This window comes from Macaca fascicularis, chromosome 12 (genome assembly GCF_037993035.2).
Source record: "Macaca fascicularis isolate 582-1 chromosome 12, T2T-MFA8v1.1".
In the NCBI taxonomy this organism is placed as follows: Eukaryota; Metazoa; Chordata; class Mammalia; order Primates; family Cercopithecidae; genus Macaca; species Macaca fascicularis.
The window spans coordinates 131,860,188-131,886,591 of NC_088386.1; the positions used below are offsets into that span (position 1 = coordinate 131,860,188).

Genomic DNA, 26,404 nt, shown 5'->3' on the forward strand with positions numbered 1-26,404 from the left:
GCTAATTTTTGTATTTTTAGTAGAGACAGGGTTTCGCCATGTTGGCCAGGCTGGTCTCGAACTCCTGACCTCAGGTAATCCTCCTCGGCCTCCCAAAGTGCTGGGATTACAGGCGTGAGTCACCGTGCCTGGTCGCTTAAAATTTGGCGGGGGTGAGAGGTATCAAGGAGAAAGAAAGGCATGGAAGAAGTGAGTGTTGGAGAAGAGAGGTATTTAAAACGAACAAGTTGTTGTAAGATGATTATAACATGGCTAGCTCGAGAGATAGCCAGAGACGGGTGACAGAGGGTGGGGTGTGACCGAGCAAGCCCACTGAGCAGCTTCTCCTTTAGGATGTGTATGTTACTTTGGTTTTGCGTTCTTAAACTTCTTTCAATGAACATATCATGTTACATCTTGGCTTTATTACGTGACAGATAAGGTTATTAACAGAAAGTGATATTAATATTAATTATACAATGATACTAAAAATTTTATATCACACAGAAGCAGATGGTTATTTTAAATGACTTAAAATTTTACTCTTTCATATGAGAAGAAACATTTTAAACATATTTAGTTATAAATGCTATTTTAATTGCTACATTATTTCTGCAGTGGGATTTTTAAAATCTTACCACATTTGCAAGGAAATGTTTCTATGTATATTTCAGATCCTGTTAAATGATATACTTATTTACAGGCAACAATTATAATTACATTGAGAAAACAGAATGAGGGGCTTCAGATTATCGATAAATACATCACACTGTTCTCACACATGATCATTCCATCTGGTCATAGTTCAAGAATTCAGCTCTAGGAGGAGACTTGCTCTCTGAACATTCATCAGGTTAACAACCTTACCAGTTATCTTTTTCAGTACTCTATTTTTATGATGTTTGTAGATAAATAGTCCTTTGCTGGATTTTGAAATTGTAACTGGGTAAGCATACCACTTAAGAATTACTTCCTACGTGAAATAGAATCAGAAAATTCTTTTTTTGATCAGAAAATACTTCCAAATTCTTTATGTACTTCCACATTTGAAGCTTACTTTCCCAAGTTGGGAAACTCAACTTTAAACCAGCCGTTGACCCATTCTTTGTTCTATTATCAAGCTTCGTATTAATACAGAAAGTGAAATGAGTATCTCCACTCCCCCAAAGTAATACATCTGAAATCATCTGGCTGGCTGTTGCTTTCCTCAACATCCAAATCTTCAGGAAAGCCTGTGTCCAGAGGCACCACGTCAGTGTCTCTTTGCGAGAGCCTTTATGGGGGTGGTACGAGGGGAATTGGAGTCCAGGGGCACGTCAGGCCCTCATCAATCAGGAGGCAGTGGCAGCGACAGCAAGACAGGCGGGTCAGGCCCCCAGATGAGATTTGTGAGGCTGCAGCATCCGTTCCGACCACACGTTCTGGAAAAATTATCATCTTACACCACCTTCTGAAGGAGTCAAGGTTTGGGTTATTACCTGGACCAGCACCTGGCTTTTACGTAGGACTTTCTCCTGGGGGACGGTGGCAACATTGTAAACCAAAGGGTTATTGATCAAATCTTGCTAATCCAAGTTCCTGACAGTTAATATTTTAAAAAAGAAATTATTTGTCCTTTTAAACAACTTTTCTCTTTTCCTAAAATTGTGTTATGTGAAGCTTTTCATTTTTAAAATTACTTCATTACAGAAGCATGGTTAACGTGTGCGCTAGTGGACAAGTCCCACCAGTAAATGGAGGCCACAGCGCGTGGCTGGAGGGCAGCAGGATGTTGGTATCTGTTGCGCATATTTCAGCCTGTTTTTACAAGTCTGCCTTTTTCATCCAGCATGTGGGTTACCTACCATTTCTCTTTGCTAATTTTACAATAATACCCTTGCATTTTCCGGTAATAAAAAAACATAAATTTTAGAAACATTTAAAATGCAATTAAGCTTTTTGATTTCTAAAAAAAACTCCGTCCTACACAAAGCTGTTAGATTTGGGTGTGTGTACCTGTATGAATCCGTTCTCACACTCTTATAAATAAACACCTGAGACTGGGCAATTTATAAAGGCAAGAGGTTTTGTTGGCTCACTGTTCCACACGCTGTATGGGAAATGTGATGTTGGCGTCCGCTTGGCTTCTGGAGGGTGCCTCGGGAACCCTACCATCATGGCAGAAGGCAGAGGGGGAGCCCGCACTTCACGTGGCTGGCAGGGGCAGGGGGGCAGTGTGGGGGACTTGCTGCACACTTTCAAGTGACCAGATCTCATGAGACCAACATCGAGGGGGAACTCTGCCCCCGTAATCCAGTCACCTCCCACCAGGCCCCACCTCCAGCACTGGGGATGACTATTCGATGTGAGATCTGGGCGGAGACACAGATCCAAATGATGCGCTTTTCCCCTAATTTAAAAACATTTTAGAGACATTTAAAATGCGGATAAGCGCTTTGGTTTCTAGAAAACTCAGTCGTAAACAAAGCTGTTAATTTTGGGGGTATATACCCTTCCAGTTTGTGTGTGTGTGGCTATTTGTTTATTCCCCCAAAGTGGATTGGATCATAATAGGCTTTTTTTCCTTTTTTTGTTTTTTTTGAGACAGAGTCTCATTCTGTCAGCCAGGCTGGAGTGCAGTGGTGCGATCTCGGCTCACTGCAACCTCTACCTCCCAGGTTCAAGCGATTCTCCTGACCTCAGGTGATCCACTTGCCTTGGCCTCCCAAAGTGCTGGGATTACAGATGTGAGCTACTGTGCCCGACCAGGCTTTTTCCACTTAAACATACAATATGTTCATTAAAATTTTCCGTGTCATAGAATATTTTCATGTACTTAATGGCATTTAAAAGAAAATAAGTATAAATATGTTAAATTTCCACGCTTTCTGGAAACAGTTCAGAAACTAGAAACAATCTCCATGTCCAGCGTTAGGGGACTGAGGGACCCTCCACGGGAGGCTGTGCAGCCATTCAATGCTGCTTTCTATGTAGTAGCTTGGAAAGCTGGCCGTTGAAATCACCAGGTGTCATTGTTCTAAGAACCAGCAGGGAAGCAGCACTGTGTGGTCCCGCCCCTCTGCCAAGCCAGGCATATCCCTGCCACCCCAGTGCCTTTTCACCGGCTGTGCATGGGAACCCCTCCCCACCCTCATGTCCACCAAATACCACCTTCACCATGAGGCATTTCTTACCCCATTTTAACTTGCCCATGTCCTTCCTCCCCACCTTACTTCTCCATGCCACCACTCACCTTCCAACAACCTTTGTCCTCTACTCCTTTCTTTCTTCTTTAAAAATATTATATATAGATATTTTATTTAGCTGGTTGAAATCTGATTCTTTTTTTCTGGTTTTTATTTTGAGTTCAGTAGGTTTTTGGGGAAACAGGTAGTATTTGGTTATATGGATAAGTTCTTTAGTGCTGATTTCTGAGATTTTGGTGCACCCATCACCCGAGCAGTGTATACTGTACCCAGTGTGTAGTCTTTTATCCCTCACGCCCATCCCACCCTTTCACCTGAGTCCCCAGAGTCCATTGTATCACTCGTACGCCTTTGCATCCTCATAGCTTAGCTCCCACTTATGAGTGAGAGCATACCATGTTTGGTTTTCCATTCCTGAGTTACTTCACCTAGAATAATGGTCTCCACATCTGCCCAGGTTGCTGCAAATGCCATTATTTTGTTCTTTTTAATGGCTGAGTAGTATTCCATAGTTTTATATATATATATTATATATATACACACACACACACACACACACACCATTTATATATATAACATTTTCTTTATCCACTCGTTGATTGATGAGCATTTGGGCTGGTTCCGTATTTTTGCAGTTGCAAATTGTGCTGCTATAAACATGCGTGTGCAAGTGTCTTTTTGTATAATGACTTATTTTCCTCTGGGTAGATAGCCAGTAGTGGGACTGCTGGATCCATTTTCTGATCTGTCATCTACCCCACCCCCCCACACCAGAATTTAAGCTTCTTAAAGGGAGGGACTGTCTTGTTTGTCTCTATTCTCAACGCCTAGAACAGTGTCTTTATCAGTAGGGGCACAGTCAGCCTCTCGAGTGATTTTTCTAAGTATTAAGTGGTAGAATGAGCAGCTGAATGTTACCGTTTGCCAGTGTCTAAGCCCTGGATTCATTGCTTTATAGGCACTATTTGTTACGTCTGCGCTGAAGTTCTCTGAGGTGGTACTATTATCCTCATTTTCAAATGATTAAACTGAGTCCTAAATAATTTGAATAACTTGCTCAAGTCCTAAAGAATTTGAGTAACTTGTGCGGGTGCGGAGGATCTGGCATATATGGAGCAAATGAAGAGGGCAGGGGACTCGTGGGAAGTTTTACCTGTTTTCATGGGAAGTTTTACCTGTTTTACCTGTTCCGTTTCAGCTTTTAGTAATAAGTACATACTTATCTAAAAATGTGCCGGGTTTTTATTTTATTTTATTTTATTTTTTGTCTTAGAGACGGGGTCTCACTCTGTCACTTAGGCAGAGTGCAGTGGCACGATCTCAGCTCACTGCAGACTCTGCCTCCTGGGCTCAAGGGATCCTCCCACTTCAGCCTCCCAAAAACCTGGGACCACAGCATGCGCCACCATGCCCAGCTAATTTTTTGTATTTTTGGTAGAGATGGGGGTTTCACTGTAGTGCCCAGGCTGGTCTTGAACTCCTGAGCTTAAGTGTTCCCCCCACCTCCATCTCCCAAAGTCCTGGCATTATAGGTGTGAGCCACTGCGCCTGGGCTAAAAATGTTTTAAATGAAGTTATTTTAAAATACGAATTTCATACTGAAAACACGAATTGAGAGGTGAACATTTGAGCATTTCCACGTCCGCTTCGGCAGTGGGGATGTTTAGTTTGAAACTTTAATTTAAAAAGTGAGTGCAGTGAGTCTGTCTTTGTGGTGCTAGAGAAGGGTCCTCAGCTGGCCGTGACAGAGAAGGGCAGGCAAAGGCGAGTGTTTGAGACTTGGAGGGGACAGTGGGGGCACAGCGGCCACGCAGAGGCATGTGTCAGGACAGAGTCAGAATGCTAGGATCGTGGCCCCCATCCTGCCACTTGCCACACAGTCAAGAAAATGGCAGGTGTACAGGAAGATCCAATTCAATACAGAGCAGCCAGGTTATCAAATCACGGTGCGGCTCTGCAGAACCTATGCCGTGTCCAGTAAAGCCGACAGCATTCCAGTGTTACCTGGAATTATGTACAAACGCAGTGTCCACAATAGGATACATCACGACTTACAGTTTAGTTAGATTAAGCAAGTTATAATTTTTCATAGTCCGTGAATATTTTCACCTGCCCAGATGGGGAGCAAGGCTCTGAATCCTCTCTTGCCCCAGCCCCTTCTCCCTGGGGGAGGCAGGCATGGCGTGAGTAGATAGGTTTTTGAAAAGTGCCTGATGTACAGTCAAATACAGGAAGGCCTCTTCTTTCAGACATGCAGGTTGAGCTCCCTAAAGCTAAAATCCAAAATCCAAAGGGCTCCATTGAGCATTTCCTTTTAGCATCACGTCGGCACTCAAAAATTTTCAGCTTTTGGAACATTTCAGATTTTCGGATTAGGGATACTCAACCTGTCATTTCCTTTATAATTTTTTTTTTTCTGGGAACACCTATGAAGTTGAATTGGTAAGAAATGCAGCCATACCACTTGAAAAGAGGGCAGTGGCCGGGGGTGCTCTTCCTAAGGAGCTGAAAAATGCCATGAAATTCCTGATTATGCTGCTTCTCAGCTTGTCCTTCTGCACCGTGTCTCCACATCATCATCTTAGTCTCTTTCTTCACAACTGAACAGATCTGCTTAAATCCCTCGAGCACCCAAGGCCGTGTAGATTTGACGCTTGGAGCATGCCTAGCAAGTTCCATTTTTGTGCCTCTTTTGCATAGTAAGCTTATAAGCACCATGCTCTTTTCCAATTATCTATTAGAAAATTAGTTATTTCTATTAACTAATATCAGTTAAAATCTTTACATTTTCCACTTAGCCTCATAAAATACAAGCAAAACACAAGTTGCTCCAGCTGCATAAACACCCCTGGAGCTGAGCTTCCCCGGCCACACCGCACCCCCCCGCACGTGGATGCTGTGCTCATCTCTGACCACAGTGTCAAAGGCCAGAGTCACAGCTCATGCAGAATGGAAAGTGCTGCCAGGAAAAATGGACTCCCTCGCCTAGACAAAAGTATCCTGGATGTAGAACTAGAAAACTAACCTGAATCTCATGGAAGAAACTGCACCTGTTTCTTCTTTTTCTGTAGCCAGAGCTGGGAAATCTGGGAAGACACTGAAAGTAGCGATGAAGCGGCTCCCTGGAGGGTCGCTGGGAGACGCTTGGACACAGAGAGTGAGGTGTTTGCTGGGAAAAGCCAATCGGGATGGGTGAAGGTCCACGCTGGAGTTAGAGAGCGCAGAAAGTGGGGTGAGTGTGAAGGTCTAGCCTGGGTTACAGCCCCAGTGAGCCTGCACAGATTTGGAGTAAGAAACTCCCGCCAGTCTCATGCCCAGAGTGCCCTGGGAAAGTCTTCTCTCCCAGCGGTGACTCCAGGTTTCCCCAGCCCGGCACAGGGACTTGGGCTGGTGAGCTACAGAATTCCAAAGAACAGCAGGAGCCAGCCAGCCACACCTGGCCATGGCTGTGCCGTAGGACATCACAGGGTGTGTGGGCAGGAGCAAATGCCAGGAGTGCATGCAAGAGAAAATGATGGCTGGTGGGAACCTGCAGGAATTGCGGGAGGAGAAAAGGGGTGTACTCCTGAGGATTGGGGGCTGGCAGCGCTGGGAAGGAAGGGAGGGACCCTGATTCTGGCTGAGAGGTGGGGGGATGAAAGGCCGCTGTAGGGAAGAATGGCCGGAGCTTTGTCTGCTGAATAGCCAGCCGGCCAGGATTCTGCTTTTCTCCACATCCAGCACTGACCCTTCCAGCAGCCACAGGAGGTCAGGGTTTTGCTTAAAGGAAAAGAGAAAAATGTCAGTTTTTACATTTTGGAGCACAATCTTACCTTTCAGTTTATTTTAAAGCAATTTTCCCTAAAGATCAACCACAGTATCTGGCAAAACTATGTTAACAAAATTTTAGTTTGATAAAGGAAATGCTTTAAACTGACAGCAAATGTAACTCAGGATCTCCAGGAGCCCTTTTTTTTTTTTTTTTTTTTTTGGCTAGGACAGAGGCCAGATTCCAAGACACTAGTGGAAATAATATGATACAACTTTGGTGGTGCAAACAAACTCAGTTCTTTAAAAAAAAAAAAAAATGTTCTAATAGTATCTAATAGTAATGGTGAATTACTCATAGTTTTTTGTTGGAAGTAAATTTAATTCTAGTTTTTAAATATCATTAATTCCAGAGTTTACACTCTGCATGATTTCTAATTTTGTGGAAAATACAGACTAAAGAAGACACATTTGGCCACTGTGATGGAACTGTTTTTAAAAGGCTGTGCTTTAGAAGACACTTCTGACTTTGAGCTGCAGTTGTGGATGAAGATGCTCATGAGTGGAGGTGTTGGTGGAGATAGTTATCCCAAGTATATACTCGATCGATGTCCACAGCGCATTCAAATTATCTTTCATGTTACAAACTTTCCCAGTGTTTACCAGCCCCAGATACGACTATGGACAATGCTGTCGGTCATCAAGAGACAGAGTAGCATGGAACTGAAAAACGTGTAGCAGGTTTTCAAACCTCTTACTTGCCCAAAGCTTAGTTAAAATTATTAGATTTCCTCTGAACTTTGTTCTTCTCATTATTTTTGGAATGATTGCAGGGTTGGTTTAAGATTGCCGCTACCACATATTAATAATTGCACTGAGAAACACGTGTAAACGGAGGTTGTCCCGGGAAAGACAGAATGAATGTCATCCTGGTGAAGGCGGCTCATGTCACTGTCCTTTGCTACAGCCTTTGTTTCTCACCAATTCATTCTCGGGAATCGCTCGTTGTCTGTTGATATAAAATAAACATTTCCTCCTATCCCGGATGACCGGAGCCTTGGGCGGCAGCTGAATCACAGCACGCCAGTCTCCCAGTCCCATCACACACAGGCAGTTTTTACACCAGCCAAACTTAGAGCTTCATAAATGCAGGAAACTGTCAGATTCCTTTGCAAGAGGAAGTCTTAGCTACAGGTTTTTGGTGGAAGCAAATGGTCCACCCTGAACTACTCATTTACCATCTGGTTTGGGGAAGCTTCTGTCATCCTACCTGCTATGTATTTGTGACCTGGTAAATTATTTTTAAACACAGTTGTTTAATAGTGTAGTCAGCAATGAAAGGTCATAAGCCTCATCTTCTCATTAACACCACACCAGAATGATTCCGATATTCAGTGCGCAGATGACCTCATGTTTCAACTTCCTTATTGACATGAATGTGCTGAGCAGAGCTCACCTGCCTCTTGTCAGAGACATGAATGGGCTGCTAATATCTAGTTTTCAAGCAGAAGAAGTTAGAGGTGAACCCCAGCCTCGGAATCTACATAAAATATGTAGCACAGTCATTAGTCATTTGCAAAATCCTAAAACAGCAGGAGAGAAAAATATTTTCTTTTCAGTGGCTGTCAAAGAAGTCATAACATACCTTTTAAAAAAAAAATTTCATCAGCCAAATCCTCAAATTTAAATATGGGGACTTTTTTCCTGTATTTTTATCAAAAATGTTTATATTCTTAAATGGTTATCCAGGTACCAGAGAGATGCCCCAGGCAGCTCATGATGCAAGTGTACACAGATATATTTTGAGTGCCCCTGTGTCTACGAGTCAATCTGTATCAGTATAGAATTAATATTGGATTAGTGTGAAGTGTTTGCACTGTAAATTTCATCTTTTTTTTTTTTTTTTTTCTTAACTAGAAATACTCTGTTTTGTTTCACTATTTCCCCAGGGCCTTAAACAGTGCCTGCCCCTGAGTGGCCCTGGGTAGTTGGTGGTCAAATCCGTAAATATCTGGAGTTTCCTGCACACAGCCCTCAAGTGTGCCGTCAAGATCATGTCCCTCCAGTGCTGAGCCTCACCATCCTGGTGGTCCTGAGCAGTTGCATCCCCTCCCTCAGCTCAGCCCCCTGGCCTTCTGTTCAGGGTCACTGTGGATAAATTACCAGTGGAACCCAAGCCCTCAAAGCTGCCCTGTGGGCTGGGTGGCTCCAAGAGCCAGAGTATTGCTCTGTGACCTCCAGCCTGTTGACCGGGGCAATTGTTAGAGCCAGGTGTGGCGGAAGGACCCGTACGGCCTCTCTTTCAAGTGACTGGGCCTTCCGTACGAGGCACCTGACACCACGATGCTATCACCGTCCTCGCTGACTGGGACATGCCACCCACCTCTACTAAAGGCTTGGGAGCCCCAAGGACCCCTTTTCATAATGAAACCTCCTGTCCACAGTTTAGGAGAGAGTCACAAAATCACCTGGAACAAGAAGTTTTTCAAATATTTTAGGTGTTTACAAAATATTTCTATGAGGACAGATAAGGGGGAATGAATTTTGCAAATTAGTGCAAATTAGTATTTGATTTAACCCCCAAAAAAGTACCCTGATGGTTCCCATGGTTACCTTCTAACATAACAAAAGGTTACATGTGAAGGCCAAGGGAAAAGAAGATGTAATTTATCATTATGTTAATTTTTTATTCTCCAAAATGTTCAAACTGCAAGGATATTTCATACAGATTTCTTAGCTGGTATTTAAATAATACTCAACACTCCTAAGCCTTAAATAGATAATTAGAAGTATACTGCATTTTTTTCCCTCCAGCATTTCAAAGACATTACTCAAATTTTGTTTGTTCTTGTGCTGCAGTGGTCTTACTTGGCACCTCCTTGTCTTGACAGACTTGATTATGGAGCACCTATTTTGTGCATGGTGCTTGCTGGCCACTGAGCATCCGTAAAGAAAATTTTTTCCACACCTGTAATCTCAGTGCTTTGGGAGCCCAAAGCAGAAGGATCACTCAAGCTAGGAGTCTGAGACCAGCCTAGGAGATATAGTGAGACCCTGTCTCTACAAAGAAATCATCAGAACGTGGTGGGGCACACCTGTGGTCCCAGCTTCTTGGGAGGCTGAGGCAGGAGGATCGCTGGAGCCCAGGAGTGCAAGGCTGCAGTGAGCTATGATCATGCCACTGCACTCCAGCCTGGTGACAATGAGACATTGTCTGAAAAAGAAAATGTACTTTTAAAACTCAGGCCGGGCACAGTGGCTCGTGCCTGTAATCCCAGCACTTTGGGAGGCTGAGGCAGGACTCCCTGAGGTTGGGAGTTTGAGACTAGCCTGATCAATATGGAGAAACCCTGTTTCTTCTGTTCTCTACTAAAAATACAAAATAAGCCAGGCATGGTGGCACATGCCTGTAATCCCAGCTACTCAGGAGGCTGAGGCAGGAGAATCGCTTGAACCCCGGAGGCGGAGGTTGCTGTGAGTCGAGGTCACGCCATGGCACTCTAGCGTTTGCCGTAAGAGTGAAACTCCGCCTCAAAAAAAAAATCAGAGGGACATAGCCACATAAAGGAGACATCCACAGAAGCAATCATAACACACTAAGGGCCATGAAAGGGGTGCAGAGTCCGAGGGAGCTGGGAAGAGAGGCTGCCTCCTGTGCCACTGAAGGGCAGGCTTCAGCCCTCCCAGCGCTGCCCACAGGCACGGTGGTTTGTGTAGCTTTCGCTGTGGCAGGTCTAAAACTGTATTTCCCAACATCCTGTCTCATCGTTCTCTGACTTTCTCCTTACAATGCCTCATCTTTTCCAGAAGTGACGTGCATCTCATATGTTACGGGTCTGTGTTGAGGGCCTGCGTTTTAACTGTGTGAATGATGATTCTCTGGAAAAGCCGGGGGCCCTTCACAGCCATGTTTGCACTTTCTTTAGGAACAAGGGGGGCTCGGCACGCCAGCAGCCTCCCATCCCGCCTCCACCTGCCACCCCATTGCGAGTCCTTCAGTTTTGTCCACAGCACTTGTCATCCCTCCTCATGATCGATACGCACACATATATATGCTTATTAACTCTCTCCCCTTGCTGGCACCTAAGCTTTTCAGGGCAGGAGCTTTGTTTATTTACTGCTATTATCGCAGCTCCTAGGAGACAGCCTGACTGGGGCGTCAGTTTGTCTGTCCCTCCATGTGTCTGGACGTTGTCTAGCCCCACACCAAGCACATGGTAGATGGGCCACATGGCACTGCCTCCCCTTGGTTTGACATGGAGGGTCTTTAACTGGCTCTTGGCCATCTTAGTTGACCAAGATGGAGAAGAGAGCGAAAGTAGGGTGAGGCTGTTTGAGGGTAGAGGTTCAGGGGTGCTATTTTGTTCATTTCCTGTGTGAAGAAATTGAGGCTAAAAGAAATGACATGCCCAGGGTCACATGGCCAGGTGGCTAGGCTGGGGCTGGAGCTGACTTTGAGTCTGTGCGGTTCCAGTTCATGGAGCACCATGCAGTTTTCTCCCTGACCTCCATCTGCCTCCTCCTTGTACCCTGGGTGTGGGCCATCCTGAGGAACGGGGACCTCTCCATCAGCAGGTGGGCAGGGTGGGAGCTGAAGTGTAACAGACGTGTCAGCTCCAGCGACACACGGCTTGGACATCCCCATACACCGTTGATGGGAGCAGCCCAGAACTTCGGCTCAGCAGCATGTATCCAGAGCCCCACGAATGCTCGTGTTCATGAACCTGTCTCGAAAACTGCCCCCAAAGTCATAATTCTCATTACTAAAAACACACAGAAGTACTGATTTACGGTCAAAAATTTGGAATCCATCTAAGCAGCAGGGAACTGACCAAGCAAACCCAAAGCATATTCTGCTCTTTATGATGTTAAAGAAGAAAAGAATCCTGTTACTTATCTTCTTAGGACATTTAACGCTCAACCCATGGGAGGATATCTCACAACCAGATTGCCTCCTTTTTAAGTCTGGGCGTCTGCATACCAGGTTTTCCTGTAGCTGAGGACACCAACACACTTTTTCAAACCACATGATGTCAGTAGATAAGAGCAGGGATGTATTTCGAGGCAGCGGCCTGAGTTTGGTGTATTGCTGTACCTTGAGCAGAGTGAAGTGGCCAGGTGCATTCAGGACCCTGGACAAAGCCCCTCGCTGTACTGGCCTAAGGAGCCCCACCTTCCCTGCTCAGACAGGACGCTTTCCTGTGCAGCAGTGGGTCATTTGACTACATGTGACTTTTCATAGAAACAGCTAAATTTCTATAAGCTGAGAAATTTATGTGATCAAAGAGGGTTCCTACATCTAATTACCTTCCTGATATAATTGAGTTTTCTGCAAGACACCCTCAGTCTCTCCCCAGCCTGCTCACCCTCACACGTGAAACAGAATCTCTTTTCAATTTAGCAGATCTGAGCACCCAACTTGAGAAATGGTAGTGGCTGATTATGTAAAAAGTGAAGAGGCTGGGGAGAAGCAGGACTCTCTCGAAATGATTTCATTTCCACCTCACAGCACTGCGCATCGTGCCTTCCCATTTATCGGAGTTCACCGTAGTAATTTAAACTTTGTGCTGCTTGCATTCAGCTAAAAATCAGCTAGAGAACAATTTGATTTTTGAGCCTTAACGATAAAATCCTGACGTGCATTCCCAAGCATACTCCTTTCTGGCACACTCCCCGTGGCTTCCCCAGACTTTCTGCCTCACTTGGCCACTGTGTGTTCCTTCTGTCATCCCTTCAAATTGGATGATGCCGTTCGGCGCCAGCTGGCCCTCCAGCATGGAAAAAAAAAAAAAAAAAAAAAACTATTGCAGTGGACAAGAAAGGAGAGATACCTGGAAACGGATGGGATGCACAGAAAGAGACAGGAACCAAGAGGAAAGAGCAGAGGAGTATGACCTGGGAGGCGAGAACACAGAGAAGCTTGAGAAGCCCAGGGCTGTCCCGCCTGTGGGAAGGAGGAGGCTGGGGACACCCCTTCAGTGTGGGGCCCTATGAGCAGCTCAAGACTAGGGCCTCCCGTGGGTCCGCTGTGTAGAGCCAGATCCTGGCAGGTGGCTGGAGACCAGACAGCCACGTCCAGACTCAGCTTGTGGCCCAAGTCTCATGATGGCCTTTAGCTTCTGTTTCTGGGGGAACCCGGCCCACCTTCTCCCCGCTCTGACCCCCTTCCCCATCTCACTGGACCGTACAGTGGACTTTTTAAAATCTTCCGTGTTTAATTGCTTTGTAGCATTTAACACAACGACCCCTCCCATTTTTTTCTTGTTTTTTAAACAGCTTTATTCAGGTAAAAATCACGTAACACACTTCCCCCATTTAACAGGTGCCATGCAGTAGTTTTCAGTATCACAGATACGTGCAACCATCACCACCACAGTCAATCTCAGAACATTTTCATCGTCTCCAGAAAGAAACTCTGTACTGGAATCGGTGGTCAGAACATGTGCTTTTTTTCTTTGTAAGGCTTTATAAACATGTTTCAGTAATCAAGGTCCTCATCTCAATGGAAGATCAAATTTCCTAAATTCCTACTGACTCGGCTTAATTTAGAGAGATCTCTGGGCGTAATTGAAAATGGCCCGAGTAGGCGATTCTTCTCTCCCGTGTGTTCTCTTGGTTCTGGCTCCTCCTATTGTATTCCTTTCCTCCCCGTTTTTATAACTCAGCCTAACACTGTGTTGTCTTTTCCTTTCGCCAACACCTGTCATCTTCCTGGGCCCCCTGCCGTGTCCCCGCTGCCCCTCTGACATTGTGTACCTCTGTGTGAGCGGCAAAGGGAAGGGACAATAATACCAGTCTCTGAAACATCTTCAGAGATGGGGGATTCAAGTCAACCTCCTCCCGCTGAAAGCTCCCGTCAAAAGGACTGTGCGAAGGGGTGAGGTTTTGAACCTCACTTCACACTCACCTTTTAACAGAGACCCAGGATGTTGTGATTTCCTTGGATGGCAAAGGTGGCCTGTTCTTTATTTACCGGCCTACACATCTCTGTAAGCTTCAGAAAGAACAGAGCCCTTATTAAAGATCCAAATTAGCTTTCTATCGTTGGCCGTGTATCAAAGGAAGTGCGTTTTAATTTACGAGTTCCTACAACGACTTCATCTTGAGTTCATGGGGGGCTTTAGCCCTCAACTGATTTCCCTTCCTGACACCTACAAATGGGCCTGTCTTTGATAATTTTAAATTCTTTTAATACCAAACAAAAAAGGATGTTTTAGTCATGTACCTGACACTGCCAAATAGGTAAATTAAGGTATGGGTGGAAGCCAGCGGGGGCGGGGGGGCCGATACACATGTGCTCAGCGTTTTCCTCTCTCTTTTCTGTTGTCTTTCTTTTCCTTTTTTTCCTGTATAGATGCATGCTTCTTATGAACATGTTTTAAGGCTTTTTGTATCTTTAATCAACATGTAGAAAATTAACAGCCAACCCTTCAGGAACCATTGAAGCTCCCCCACAGTGAGTGTTGGCTCCTTCTAGCAAATTCTTGGTGTGCCCCTCATCAAACTGAGCCCCCTGCGGAAGAGTGGTTGGAGGTGTCTCTGGAGGGCTCAGCACTCCCTGAAATCCAGGCTCCAGGGTCAGGGAAGATCTGACCCGGGCGGGGATTAAGGCCCTGCTAAGGGCGGCAGCAGCGGCGGGAGTCCTTGCGGCAGGGAGGCTTGCAGAGCAGGTGCACCTCCCCCAGCACCTCCCCCGGCGGACACGCTTAGAGGCCCTCGGGAACGGGAGGGACATGAGAATCACAAGCACGGAGCCCCCTCTCTTGAATATCACCCGGGATATCAAAAACCCATCCGCACACCTGGCGAGGACCCTCACCAAGGCGAGCTCCGCGCAACGGTTCATCAAAAATTGCCCGGCTAATGATCGGCTGGGCAGATAATCGGAGGAGAGTTAATTGTAAGGTTCGATATGGCATCTTGTCAGCAGAGATAAGTTGTCACGTTTTCCACTTGAGCTGAAACTAAATGATTGTAAAATAAGTTATGAGTGTCCTTGGGCCTGTCTGCCGGAATGATAGCTAAGAATACATTCCTGGCCCATCAGTCTCAAGCAGGCTGCTTGATATTTATGCGGACGGAATGTTATTTTATTCCCCCTCTAGTCATGCTTGTCAGCTCTCCGAGTGAAAAGTGAAACTGCTTCTTTGACTCATACTTCACGTTCCGAAGCTCGCAGAGACTGCAGATTGTGATCATTATTGCTCGTATTATATATTTTTTGGGGTGTGCGTTGAACATTGATGCCCGATTGGGAAGAACTAATGGCTGACATTGAATGTGCGGGATGTTGCCGGCCCATCCTGGTTCAGCGCCGCTCGGCTGGGGACCCCGAGTCCCTCCGTCAAAGCCAGTTTAGATGTGGAGTAATGAGGCGCTCGCTTTTTTAATTTGGCATGGCTTTTTTCTCTTCGTGTCTCCCCTCCCGTACTTAACACCATCGACAGTAGTCGTCTGTCCCGGTGCCCGGTAATTGATACAAAATAAAATGCATTCTTTGTATGCAGCCAGGAGGAGCGGATGGCGCTCCGTGGGCCGGCTGGAGCTCATTTACAGTGTCTCAGGCGGGGCTTTCGGGGCCTCTTCAATTTGAGGAATACCTTGTCAGGCGAGAGGAGTAGTCGGAATGGAAAAGCACAGCGTGGAAGCCTAGTGCGTTGTGATTGCTCATATTTTAAACCCAGGGAATGTTAAACAACTCCTTGAAAGGGAGCTCTCAAGACCTAGAAGCCAGGGGCATTCATATTCCGGTGGCGGAGCCCGGCGCCCAGTGGACGGGAACCTGGTCATTCTTACCATGAGAACACCCAGCCCAGGAGAGGTCAGGGCCTGGCCTCCAGGCCGGTCCTCTCCGGTTGGTCCTCACTGGTCTTGAGTCCCAGGTCACACTTCCTGCCCGACTTCTGTCTCCTGCCACAGCCCCCTCAGTTCACATCCCATTTCACCGCTGCCATCGCCTTCTCAGCACCATGGTGACCAGTCCCTCCTGCAGCCGGTGCCCCTGCTGCTGCAGCTGGGCCCTCCCACGGGCAGGCATCTGGAACTGGCACCAGAGCTCCCTCCTGTCAAGGCTGTGCGGCTTTCCCCACCGGCTGCCTGTCCATTCCTGCCGAACCTGCTCCCACTCGACCCAGCCCAGAGCACGTGGCTTCTCTAAGGGCTTGAGTGCCTCCCTCTTGGGCCAACATAGACACCCCACCTCGGAGTGGTCAGGTGCCACTGGTTGTCTCCTTCCAGCAAGAAAGTTGGAGTAAAATGTCCAGGGCCTGGGTCATAGAGTGTTGGAGCATTGCCGTGGCAGGAGAACCCAGTGGACAGAGACGCACCCCACCCTGCCTGCAGCATGGCCTGGAAAGTCACTTACTGCCTCAACTCCATGCCTCCAAATGGGGGCAGGGAGGGTGCTTGCGGGCCCACCTTGGAGGACCAAGGACCTCGGCCCTGTGAGCAGCAGATTGGAGCGTGGGCTGGTGCTGCTTCCAGGATCTCGGGTGCTTTGCACACGTCAGTTACTCAAGTCATAGCCTCCTGAGGACGATTACCAGGAGCTCCTGAATGCTGGCCTTGCTTCCTGTTTCTATTCTTGAGATCACCGTTGTTTTTATTCCATGACAGCCCTGTGTCCTCTGAAAAGCTTGCCTCCCTCCCCCTGCAGTGGCCAGAACAAGGCTCGTATTTTTCTGCTCTTTCTCCCCAGCCCTCTCCTGGGCTTTCTCCTGGTGCAATGACACCTTCGTCTCCCTGTTGGTCCCATTCTCCGGGGCGGCTGGAGGTGGCCTGGGTATGCTCGGCCCAGTGCAGGTGTGCGTGTGGACTCTTACATACCTCACTTCTCCCTGCACCTGCGGCCCCTGCCATCGGCGCGCTTGCCGGAGATGTGATTCCCCTTGCCCTTCTTTGTTCAAGTAGCAGGGCCCAGGAAAAATCGTCTTTTATGGAAGGCATCAAGCAAGAAATCTGATAGGCATTCTCTTCACTCCTTAGAAATCAGCCCCGTGGAGACAGGGGTCTTGCCCTTTATTCTCTGAGAGCAGCCAGCTCCTAGGGCATGCTTGGTGCATGGGGACACTCAACAGGGAGATGCTTTCTCCATGTCAATAGACTTCACTCATGGGCTCCGTCGATTGCCTAAAACTAGATTCCAAATGGCTGGAAACTCAGAGGACAGTGCTTTGGCACAAAAGCGTGCTTGTGGCTAGTTTTAAAAGTAAGTCGCGAAATTGATACACTGCTGTGTGCTACACCAGAAAGCATCCGTTCCATCCGCCTGTGCAAGTGCCTCTCACACAGAGGTCGGTCCTTTCGTAAAACAAGTACGTATGGAACCCCATTACTCATCCTGAATATGCTTCAGGAAGGATGTGTGCTGGCGAAGAGGATGCGTGAAGGCCCACCTTCCTGAAGCTCGAGCACTCGCAGGGAAGATGTTCCCTAAACAAAGAAACACTCATGGAGCATGTCGTGTCCCCATGTGGAGAGAGCCACCGAGCACAGGGGCCTGGGACGGGCTGGATGTGCCAGTGGCCAGCTTGGGGAAGGCCTCTCTTAGGGCTTCTTCCTTTGGCTTCTGGAGTCTAAAACTTCCTGGTATCCCTTCCGCCTGCCTAGCAGAGCCCCTCAACACAGTTCCCCATCTAAGGCAGCAGGTATGAGCTGTGTGGACGCTGCCGAGACTGGCGTGACTGCTTTGAACCTTGTCCACTGATGCAGCACCTACAGGGTGCTGCTGACCCCAGTGGTTGGTGGGATGTGAGCGGGACTGGAGTGAGGCCAGCTGTGGACAGCAGTGCAGCGGGACAGGCCCTGGGGCGTTGCACTTTAAAGAAGGACAGGAGTCAAATGTCCAGGGTGGAGGTGTGGGGCCAAGGGAGAGTTGCATTAAAAATGTGAGATGACGGGGCTGGGTGCAGTGGCTCATGCCTGTAATCCCAACACTTTGGGAGGCTGAAGCTGGTGGATCACGAGGTAAAGAGATCGAGACCATCCTGGCCAACATGGTGAAACACCATCTTCACTGAAAATACAAAAATTAGCTGGGCGTGGTGCAGGAGAATCGCTTGAACCTGGGAGGTAGAGGTGGCAGTGAGCCGAGATCACGCCACTGCACTCTAGCCTGGCAACAGAGCAAGACTCCATCTCAAAAAAAAAAAAAAAATGTGAGATGACAGCTCATGTTTAGTGCCGGGCACTGGGTGAGCGAGGGTGAGGGAGCATCCAGTTCCCAGGGGAGGGGCCCCGTGCCCATGGAGACTGCTGGGACAGGCTGGGGCAGGGTGGGGTGGAGGGTGCCCTCTTCTGATGGATGCTTTTGGTTTTTTGTTTTGTGTTTTTCAGTGAAGTGAAAAGTGAGGTCATCATAGGAATGGTGTGGGGCGTGGGGTGTTTGAAGCGGGAGGAGAGGCTGTGAAATAGCCCCCTGGAGAGTGGGAAGTGGGTTACTACAGAAGTGAGGTAGGATTGAAGGGCAGGCCAGAGACCATGGAGGGGTACACTGATCACGCAGAGGTGGCCGGTGTGCACAGCACCACCCTCTCCCAGCCCTGGCCCGTGACGGTGCCAAGCACGTGGAGGGTTGGAAGTCAGTAAAGTTGGGACTTCCTGCTCAGGAGAGATGGTGGGAGGAGGGAAACTTACAAGGATGAGTTTCAAGTAGTGTGGGATGCCGCCCGGCTGTATAAGGACAACAGTGGGATGTGAGTGGGTTGGATGTCAGATGGCGTGGAACTCAGGGCATAGAGGAGCCATGGGAGTGAAGGCCTAGTGAGCTGGGGAGGCAGGGGTGGGGGTGGTAGTTGTAGACCCCAGAAACTGTAGTTCTTGCTGGTAGCAAGCCTGGGTGAGACCATGAGAGAGGGTGGCTGAGGTCCAGGGCAGAAGAGCTTCATGAGAGTGGAGTGGTGCAGAGGCCACAGTGCTGGAAAGGACACCCAGGAGGTTGAGATGCAGACAGATCAAAATTCCAAATGAGGAGCCTGCGAGAGATTGAAGACTAGAAGTTCTGGTTAAATTCTGTGGGGTTTCTCGCTATTGATATTTTAGGTATTTGAGACTGTTCTTTGTGGCGGGGGTTGTCCTGTGTATTGTAGGGCATTTTTCAGCACCTCTGGCTTCTACCACCTGATGCCTCTAGCACCTCCACCCCACCCAGTTTGATACCCAGAAACGTCTCCATCCATTGCCAGAGGTCCTGGGTGGGGGCTCCTGGAGAACTAGTGGATCTGTGGAAATCGAGAGTCCCATGGGGCTGGAAGTACTGGTGTGGAAGGACGCAAAAGGAAAATGCGGATGTGGAGGAAATGCTGATGGGTTGGCTGTGGTGGTCTCTTAGGGAAAGGTGGGTGGTGGTATTTCCGAGTGCTGTTTCCTTCCCAAGACTGCCACTTAGCTGCTTCCTCCAGGTGAGTCCGGGATTTCTCCCTGAATTATAAATATTCCAAGATATGGAGAAAGCTTGGAAATGAGAGGTCCCTGTCCCTGTCAACTATTTTGCAAAAAGTTTTCTACAGCTAGAAGTGGGAAGGGGCCTAGTAACAGATGTGCCATTTTGATTTCCAGAAACATGAATTCTGAGCTAGGTGCCAGTGAGTCAGGTCACACCCAGGTGGGATTCTGAATTTGATTGTTAAAGAGGTGCTTTGTGTGCACGTGGAAAAGGAAGCATGTATTTGAACAGGGAGAGTTTATTAAAGAGAATGGGTAGACATCAAATAGATGTCCCTTTGTTGTTTTTAAGTTGTCAAAAATATGTGTGAGTTGGGTACCCATATAGCCCTCAGCAGAGTATTTGACAAGATTGTTCCTTGGTTTCCTCATAGGCAAGTTGAAAGATATGTGAGCTGAACACAAAGACAGTATGATTTATCTGGGCTCAGTGGTCACTCTCAGAATCTTCCAGGAGTGGATGGTGCATCTGAAGGTGGGAAGCTCTATCTTGACTCCACCCTGTTCACCATCTTTTTCGTTGACGTGGATGGATGTACAGGAGTATATGGTCAGAACGGCCAAGCATAACTAAGGCAATTGTGAAGAGTAACAACGCATAGGCTTAGAACACCGAGAGAGACATAAAGAGTGGTGGCCTGGAATAGAGAGCCTAGTAGTAGACCCACCATGCCCGTGTGGAAGCCTGTCGTGTGGACGACATAGCTAATGTATGTGTTCTGAGTATCTTAGAAATACTGGTGTACACTCATAAAAACAACCGCTGGATAACGGAGGACAGTTTATGGTATAATGCCCCTGCTGTGGGCTCAGCATTGCACAGGTCACGGGGGAGGCGAGCACTGGTGGTTGCCCTGGGCATGGGTGCAGGCATGCTAGTTAGGTTGAGATAAGCGACTGGCAGCCGCATGCAAAAGGTCCTAACTGTGGGCTCCATAGGAGTTTAGAGATGAGAAATGTTAGTTTGGGAGAGGGTGTTAAACAGAGTGACAGAAGGAAGGACACACAGTTGGGGATGAACATGGCCTGTCAAAATGAGAGGACACCCAAGGGACAGAGTAAAATAATAATATGATTTTAATATAATATTACTTAATAGCGGCCCCCGGCAGCAGGAAAGTTGCGTTTGCCTGTTCTGCTTATCTGCCTGCAGGGCTAGAGTTGAGCTCTCTGAGGACAAAGACAGTCACAGTGACCATTGTTTCCCATGGCCTGGCACCAGGCCTGGCAGACTGGGCTCCTAACACTGAATAGAGAGGATGGAGTAAGGGGGTGAAGACTTGGGAACCCTGGGCAGAAAATATTTAAAATGAGCAAAAGGATTCACTGCCTGGTTTGAGCATTGAATAAATAACACAGGGAAGGGTTGCTTTAGAACCAGGTCATGATCTTGGGGGTCTCTGGATGTCCTACCCCTGAACGTTACGAGACTTCTGAACAGTGTTAAATCATACACAAAAATGAATTAGTCTTGCCCTTTTTTCCGGGGTATCTATAACTTTTATCTGATATTCAGTGGAATCTGGTATTTCAGAAATACATGTAAGAACCACTACTTTAGAAATATTAGTATTGTAAAAACATGGGACAGCTTAAAAAGTCTGGGAGGAGAGGAACCTTGTGGAGTTGGCTGCACGGTCCAGGCTTGGGGGTGAGGTAAGAACTGGACCGGGGTGAATGGTGCTTAAATGGAGAGCAGGCAGCCAGGGAGCGGCTTTGTGAAAACAGACTGAGCTCGGGGTTCCAGGCTGCTCAAGGCAAGGGACGTGTCTTGTTTAAACCTGCCCGCTCCCACCTCTGCAGTCCCACCGCAACCAAACAGCCATAGTGCAGGCTCAGGGGGTCTCAGGACTGCTGGCTGCACCTTGGGTCCAGCTGACCAAGGAGGTTTACCAGATGTCCACCGTGGAAAGCAGGAGTTGGGCAGAAGTGGTGGGCAAGTGTCAAGTTTCAAGGGTGAAGCCCAAAGTGATAGCAGAGAAAGCTGCCCGGAATGCAAAGGTCAGAGTGAGTGCTGTTTCTTGGGAGCCGACTGCTGGGAGGAGAGGGTCAGGTAGAGCCGAGCCTGGAACCAGTGTTGGTGTCATGCACATGGAGAATGCCCCCGTGGACGTAGGGAGGAGAGGTAGGAAAACATGGCATCTTGGGTCGGCACAGTTAGCATGATAAGGGAAAGGAAGGCTTAAGGGGGCGAAGGAAGGCACAGTGAAACAGTGTGCCATTTTGAAGAAGCAGTGGTGAGGGAAGCCAGACTTCAAGGAGTCAGGAAGAAACGCAATGGATTTAAACCCTCTATCTGGATAGGAACCTTGTCTGGAGAGGTCTGCAGCGGTTTTGAGCAGACCCGACCGAGCTCTGTGACTTCAGCAAGTTACTTAACTTCCCCCTGTGCCTTGGTTTTCTAATCTGTAAAGTGGAGGTAGTAGGGACACCACGTGCCTCAGCGGATTGCTTAGAGCCCTGAACGCTTTGCTGAAGGTAGAGCTTGCAATAGCCCCGATGGGTAGTGACCTCGGATGAGTATTTGCTGTTGAGACTGTGGCTTCAAGGGTTAAGGAAATAATTCTTTAAGGAATAATGGGGTTAAGGAAAGGTGTAGGGAAGCAGGTGTGAAAGATCTTGGGACCTCTGAGGACAGGAATGAAGCGATGGAGAGGGAGGAATGAGTGAAAGTGACCTGGCCAAGACACGTGAGGATGAAAGATGGAACCAGGACAAGCTAGGAAGGTTCATTTAGCGAGAGAGGGGAGCCTGTTCCCCTAGGGATGGAGAGAGGGGAGCCCGTTCCTCTAGGGATGGAGGAGAGGGGAGCCGGTTCCTCTAGGGATGGAGGAGAGGGGAGCCCGTTCCTCTAGGGATGGAGAGAGGGGAGCCCGTTCCTCTAGGGATGGAGGAGAGGGGAGCCCGTTCCTCTAGGGATGGAGGAGAGGGGAGCCCGTTCCTCTAGGGATGGAGAGAGGGGAGCCCGTTCCTCTAGGGATGGAGGAGATGGCAAGAAGACCAGTAGAGGAGCCGTGATGGTGGAGTCACAGCAGTGATGCCCCAGGAAGCTGACAGCCAGATTTCTGCCATTGACGTTACCTCCCTCCCACCTGCCACCAGGGGACACTGACCTGTCCGTGTGCCTCTGCATCTAAGGATGTGCGTACATAGGAAGCACCTCCGCCCTAGTAGAGGGAAAGTCGCTGAGACACCGAATTGCCACATTTCTCGCAACTCCTTAAAGTGGTGAAGGGACCTTCCACCTTTTGTGAGTGAGTGTCCACCCACAAGGAGTGCACACGGTTGACACAGTCGCAGGGGTCTCATGGTGTCCAGTGCCGCCTGGGCTGCCCTGCAGGAACCCTGGAGTGGCCCTTCACCCCCTTCGCAGGAGAAGCTCCCCACAGCCCTCTTCTTCCGCGTGTAAAGGGTGCGTGCAATAACAGGTGACGCTTCCCACCGTGCAGAGAGGGGCAAAGGGTCTCTGCCTTAGGGCGGCCGGGAACGTGCATCGGGGTGTTCTTGGGACCATATGTATTTCTCAGATACCTTAAATTGAATGTTTTTGCATTTCTCAACATAAAATAAAAATTCCTAGAACTTTGCAAAATATACATATTTTCAATTCATTTTGATTTCCATTATCTTTATATTTGAAATCATGTCACTGTTCTGCTCAAAACCCTGCAGTGGCTCCCCATTTCCCCCAAAGCACAGGAGAGGGTCCTCACGGTGGCCCACGAGCCCCCTCCTCTCCAGTGCCACCTTCCACAGGCCTCCCCCACCCACACCGGCCGCCGCCACTCCGGCCCCCTCTCCGTTTCTGGAACACACCAGGCTCCCTCCTTAGAGCCAGGCTCTGGCTGTTTCTCTGCCCTCATTACCTTCTCACTCCTCTGCCATTTTCAAGTCTTAACTCAGTGTCCCCTGCTCAGTGAGACCTGCCCCAGCTACCCTGTTTTAAATGACACCCCCCATTGCTGCCACCTCTCCCAGACCTCCTAGCCTCAATGCCCCGTGTTCCTATTCTGTCTTTCCCGTAACTCTTACCAGCTTCTGGTGGACTCTAGGTTCTAGCCCGGCTGCCATGTCACTGCCACTCCACTTTAGAGGGTTCCCACTGGGGGCAGGAATGTTTTATCTGTTTCTCCTCAATCAGTGGCGGCTCCCAGCATCTCGAAAAGCTGCTGGCTTACAGTCAGTGCTCAAAAAATCAGCTGAATGGGTGCAGTGTGCTGCACAGAACTCTGACTTTGGACTTAAAGATGCTGAATCGTAAAACAAAAACTTTTCAAGACTCCAGAGGCACGCACCACCTGTTTTTCCTGCACATGTTCAGTGTACTTTTCCACCCTGGTTGAATTATATGTGCGTTCTGGTTATTTAATACCACTTTGGCCTTCTCTTTGATAAGATACAAATGGACATAATACATTGAGAGTTTCACTTACAGTGAATAATCACGTGTGCACTGGTTTTGAAATTTAAGTGGCTTCAGTGAATCAAAAATTGGCAGGCCTGCTATATCGACTTCCAAACACTGTCACTGGACATTGGTGAGAGAGAGAGAAACATAGCATAGAATTTTTCACTGATAATAAAACAAGGTGAAGTTACAGTCATCTGTAATATTGAGGCCAGAAGAAAGGATCAGGAATCCCTTATCCTGCGCACCCACAGGAGTCAAACCCATTTCAGATGATATTTCCAAATGTATTCCTAAATGCATCGTTTTCATTTCTAACATATCAAGGTAATTTTAAGAAGAGAAAGACAACTAAAAAGCATAAACTCACCCCTTTCCTTTTGCAGAGCTCCAGTCATGCAAAGGAGAGAAGGAGAACTTATCCACAGCATGCTGGTGATAGAAAAATAAATGCTTGTTTTTAGATGGCAGGTGGCACAGTAGAGCAAGGGGGACTGAGCCCATCTCATACCAGAGGCTCTGGGCCTCCAACCCAGCAATGCAGTGATGGGATGTTACTTGCAGGACCCCGTGTGATGTGGGAGGAGCGTGGCTGTGCTGTTTCTGCGTACTCTACTTTGTAAGTGCTCACTCTCTGCATTTTTTTGCCTTTTCCGGTCCAACGGCAGACACGGGGCTGGGTGACTCCGTATGCTCCAGCCCCAGCATCTCCAGCACCACCAGCCCCAAGCTCGACCCGCCCCCCTCCCCTCACGCCAACAGAAAGAAGCACCGAAGGAAGAAAAGCACTAGCAACTTCAAAGCCGATGGCCTGTCCGGCACTGCTGAAGGTAAGGGCTCCGGGGTGCCCAGGGAGAGAGTCTCCACTTCGGAAAATTCTTTTGTTATTCTTCAAATGTGTGAAATTAGACACCCTTAGCACCACAAATGCACAGTAATGCTGGTCACCGAATGTGCTTTCTGTTTGCAAGGTGGCACTAGAGGGCCCTTGGGACCTTTTCATCACTGTCTGATTCTCATGTTTCTCAACCAAATCTGCTCTCACTCTTGGCCGCTGTTGCTGGTAGCTGGTAGGAGTGCTGGTCTCCCAGCTACGAGCCTGATCCGGTTCTGAGGTCTCGCCCACCCTGGCAGCCTGGGCGAGTGTCCTCTCCAGCCAAGGCGGGCCATGCTGCGTGACTCTGCTGGGGACGGTGCCTACTTCTAGTTTAGGAATCGTCTCTGATATTGGTGACTCTTAACTAACCAGACACCTGCCTTGATTTCAGCTTTTAGCAACGTGTTATGATAAACACCTCTTCTGTTAATGTCCATCAGCTCTTTCTGGTATGTGGGCTCTATTAATATTCCAGTTGTCACCGCTCATTGTGAGGTCTCCTTTCACCTGAGTCCTTACTTCATTTTTATTGCCACTGATGGCTGAAGCTGAGCTTCCTGAAGTGGCTCCTCCAAATGAATTCCCTTTTTTTAATTCCATAGATGCAAGTAGAGACACGTGAGTGCATGCATACATACACACACATACACACAAACACCCCACATTATGAGAGGTAAAATTAGCGCAGTTGTAACAAAGGAATACTTAAAAGGAAAAATTAACATTTGAGAACCTTGTTGTCAGAACATGAATTGTTGCCTGTGAGACCGGCAGTGGTAAGAGAGTGTGGTTATACCTGTGAGACCGGCAATGGTAAAAGCGTGTCTTCAGCAAGGGTCTCGTGCCCAGGGGCAACCTTTATGGCTTCCGTCCTTTCTCTATGGCTGCCACGCTTTTTCCAGATACTCTGCTCAATTGAGGGTTCAAACCCGCGAGCTATCAGACAGTGGCCACATTAGAGGGAGTGGCCCGTCCCCTCCGCATGTCCAGAGCGGAGTGCGTGAACCCAAGGTGCGTGTGTTAGCAGGGAAGGGGCAGAGCGTGGGGTGTGTTGTGTGTTTCCATAACGCCCGAGGCGGGGAGCATCATTTCCTTCATCATCAGGAAGCTGAAGTTCAGAACTCTGAGTAGCCCGCCAGCCCCTGCAGAACGGTTGGAAGCCTTTCTCCTTCACGACATTTCTTCCCGTTTTGCCTCCTATAAGCTTTCTGCTAACATATTGAAGCAATAAAAACTGATTTTTCGGCCGGGCACGGTGGCTTACACCTGTAATCCCAGCATTTTGGGAGGCCAAGGCAGGAAGATCACGTGACGTCAGGAGTTTGAGACCAGCCTGGCCAACATGATGAAACTCCGTCTCTACTAGAAATACAAAAATGAGCCGGGTGTGGTGGCGCGCACCTGTAATCCCAGCTACTTGGGAGGCTGCGGCGGGAGAGCTGATTGAACCCAGGAGGTGGAGGTTGCAGTAAACTGAGACCACACCACTGCACTCCAGCCTGGGCGACAGAGTGAGACTCTGTCTTTAAAAAAAAAAAAAAAGATTTTTCTCATGTAGTGGTGAGTGAGGATAATTCCGTTAAGTCAGCGATGGTGGAAAGTAATGGTTACGGGTCAGAGCAGCCACAGGTGCCACTGACCTTCCCACTGAAAACGGATTCAGCCACAAGCGCTTTGTGTTGGTAAGACTCCTTCAGGCAACTGTTTGGCAAAAATCACCCTGGCAAGCCCGTGCAGCCACCCCTCCCTGATTGGGAAGAAGGTTAG

General features: G+C 48.1%; 1 protein-coding gene across 11 annotated transcripts in view; it reads left to right on the forward strand.

Moving 5' to 3' along the window:
* AGAP1 (ArfGAP with GTPase domain, ankyrin repeat and PH domain 1) overlaps positions 1–26,404 on the forward strand; it is a 645,437-nt gene that overhangs the window by 454,151 nt on the left and 164,882 nt on the right. For 9 of the 11 annotated variants that reach the window (XM_005574702.5, XM_005574705.5, XM_005574700.4 and 6 more), the window contains one exon: positions 24,429–24,590. The exons of the other annotated variants lie outside the window; for them this stretch is intronic. In XM_005574702.5, coding sequence (XP_005574759.1) covers positions 24,429–24,590 — 162 coding nt within the window. The remainder of the gene's footprint in view (positions 1–24,428; positions 24,591–26,404) is intronic. 11 annotated transcript variants of the gene reach the window in all.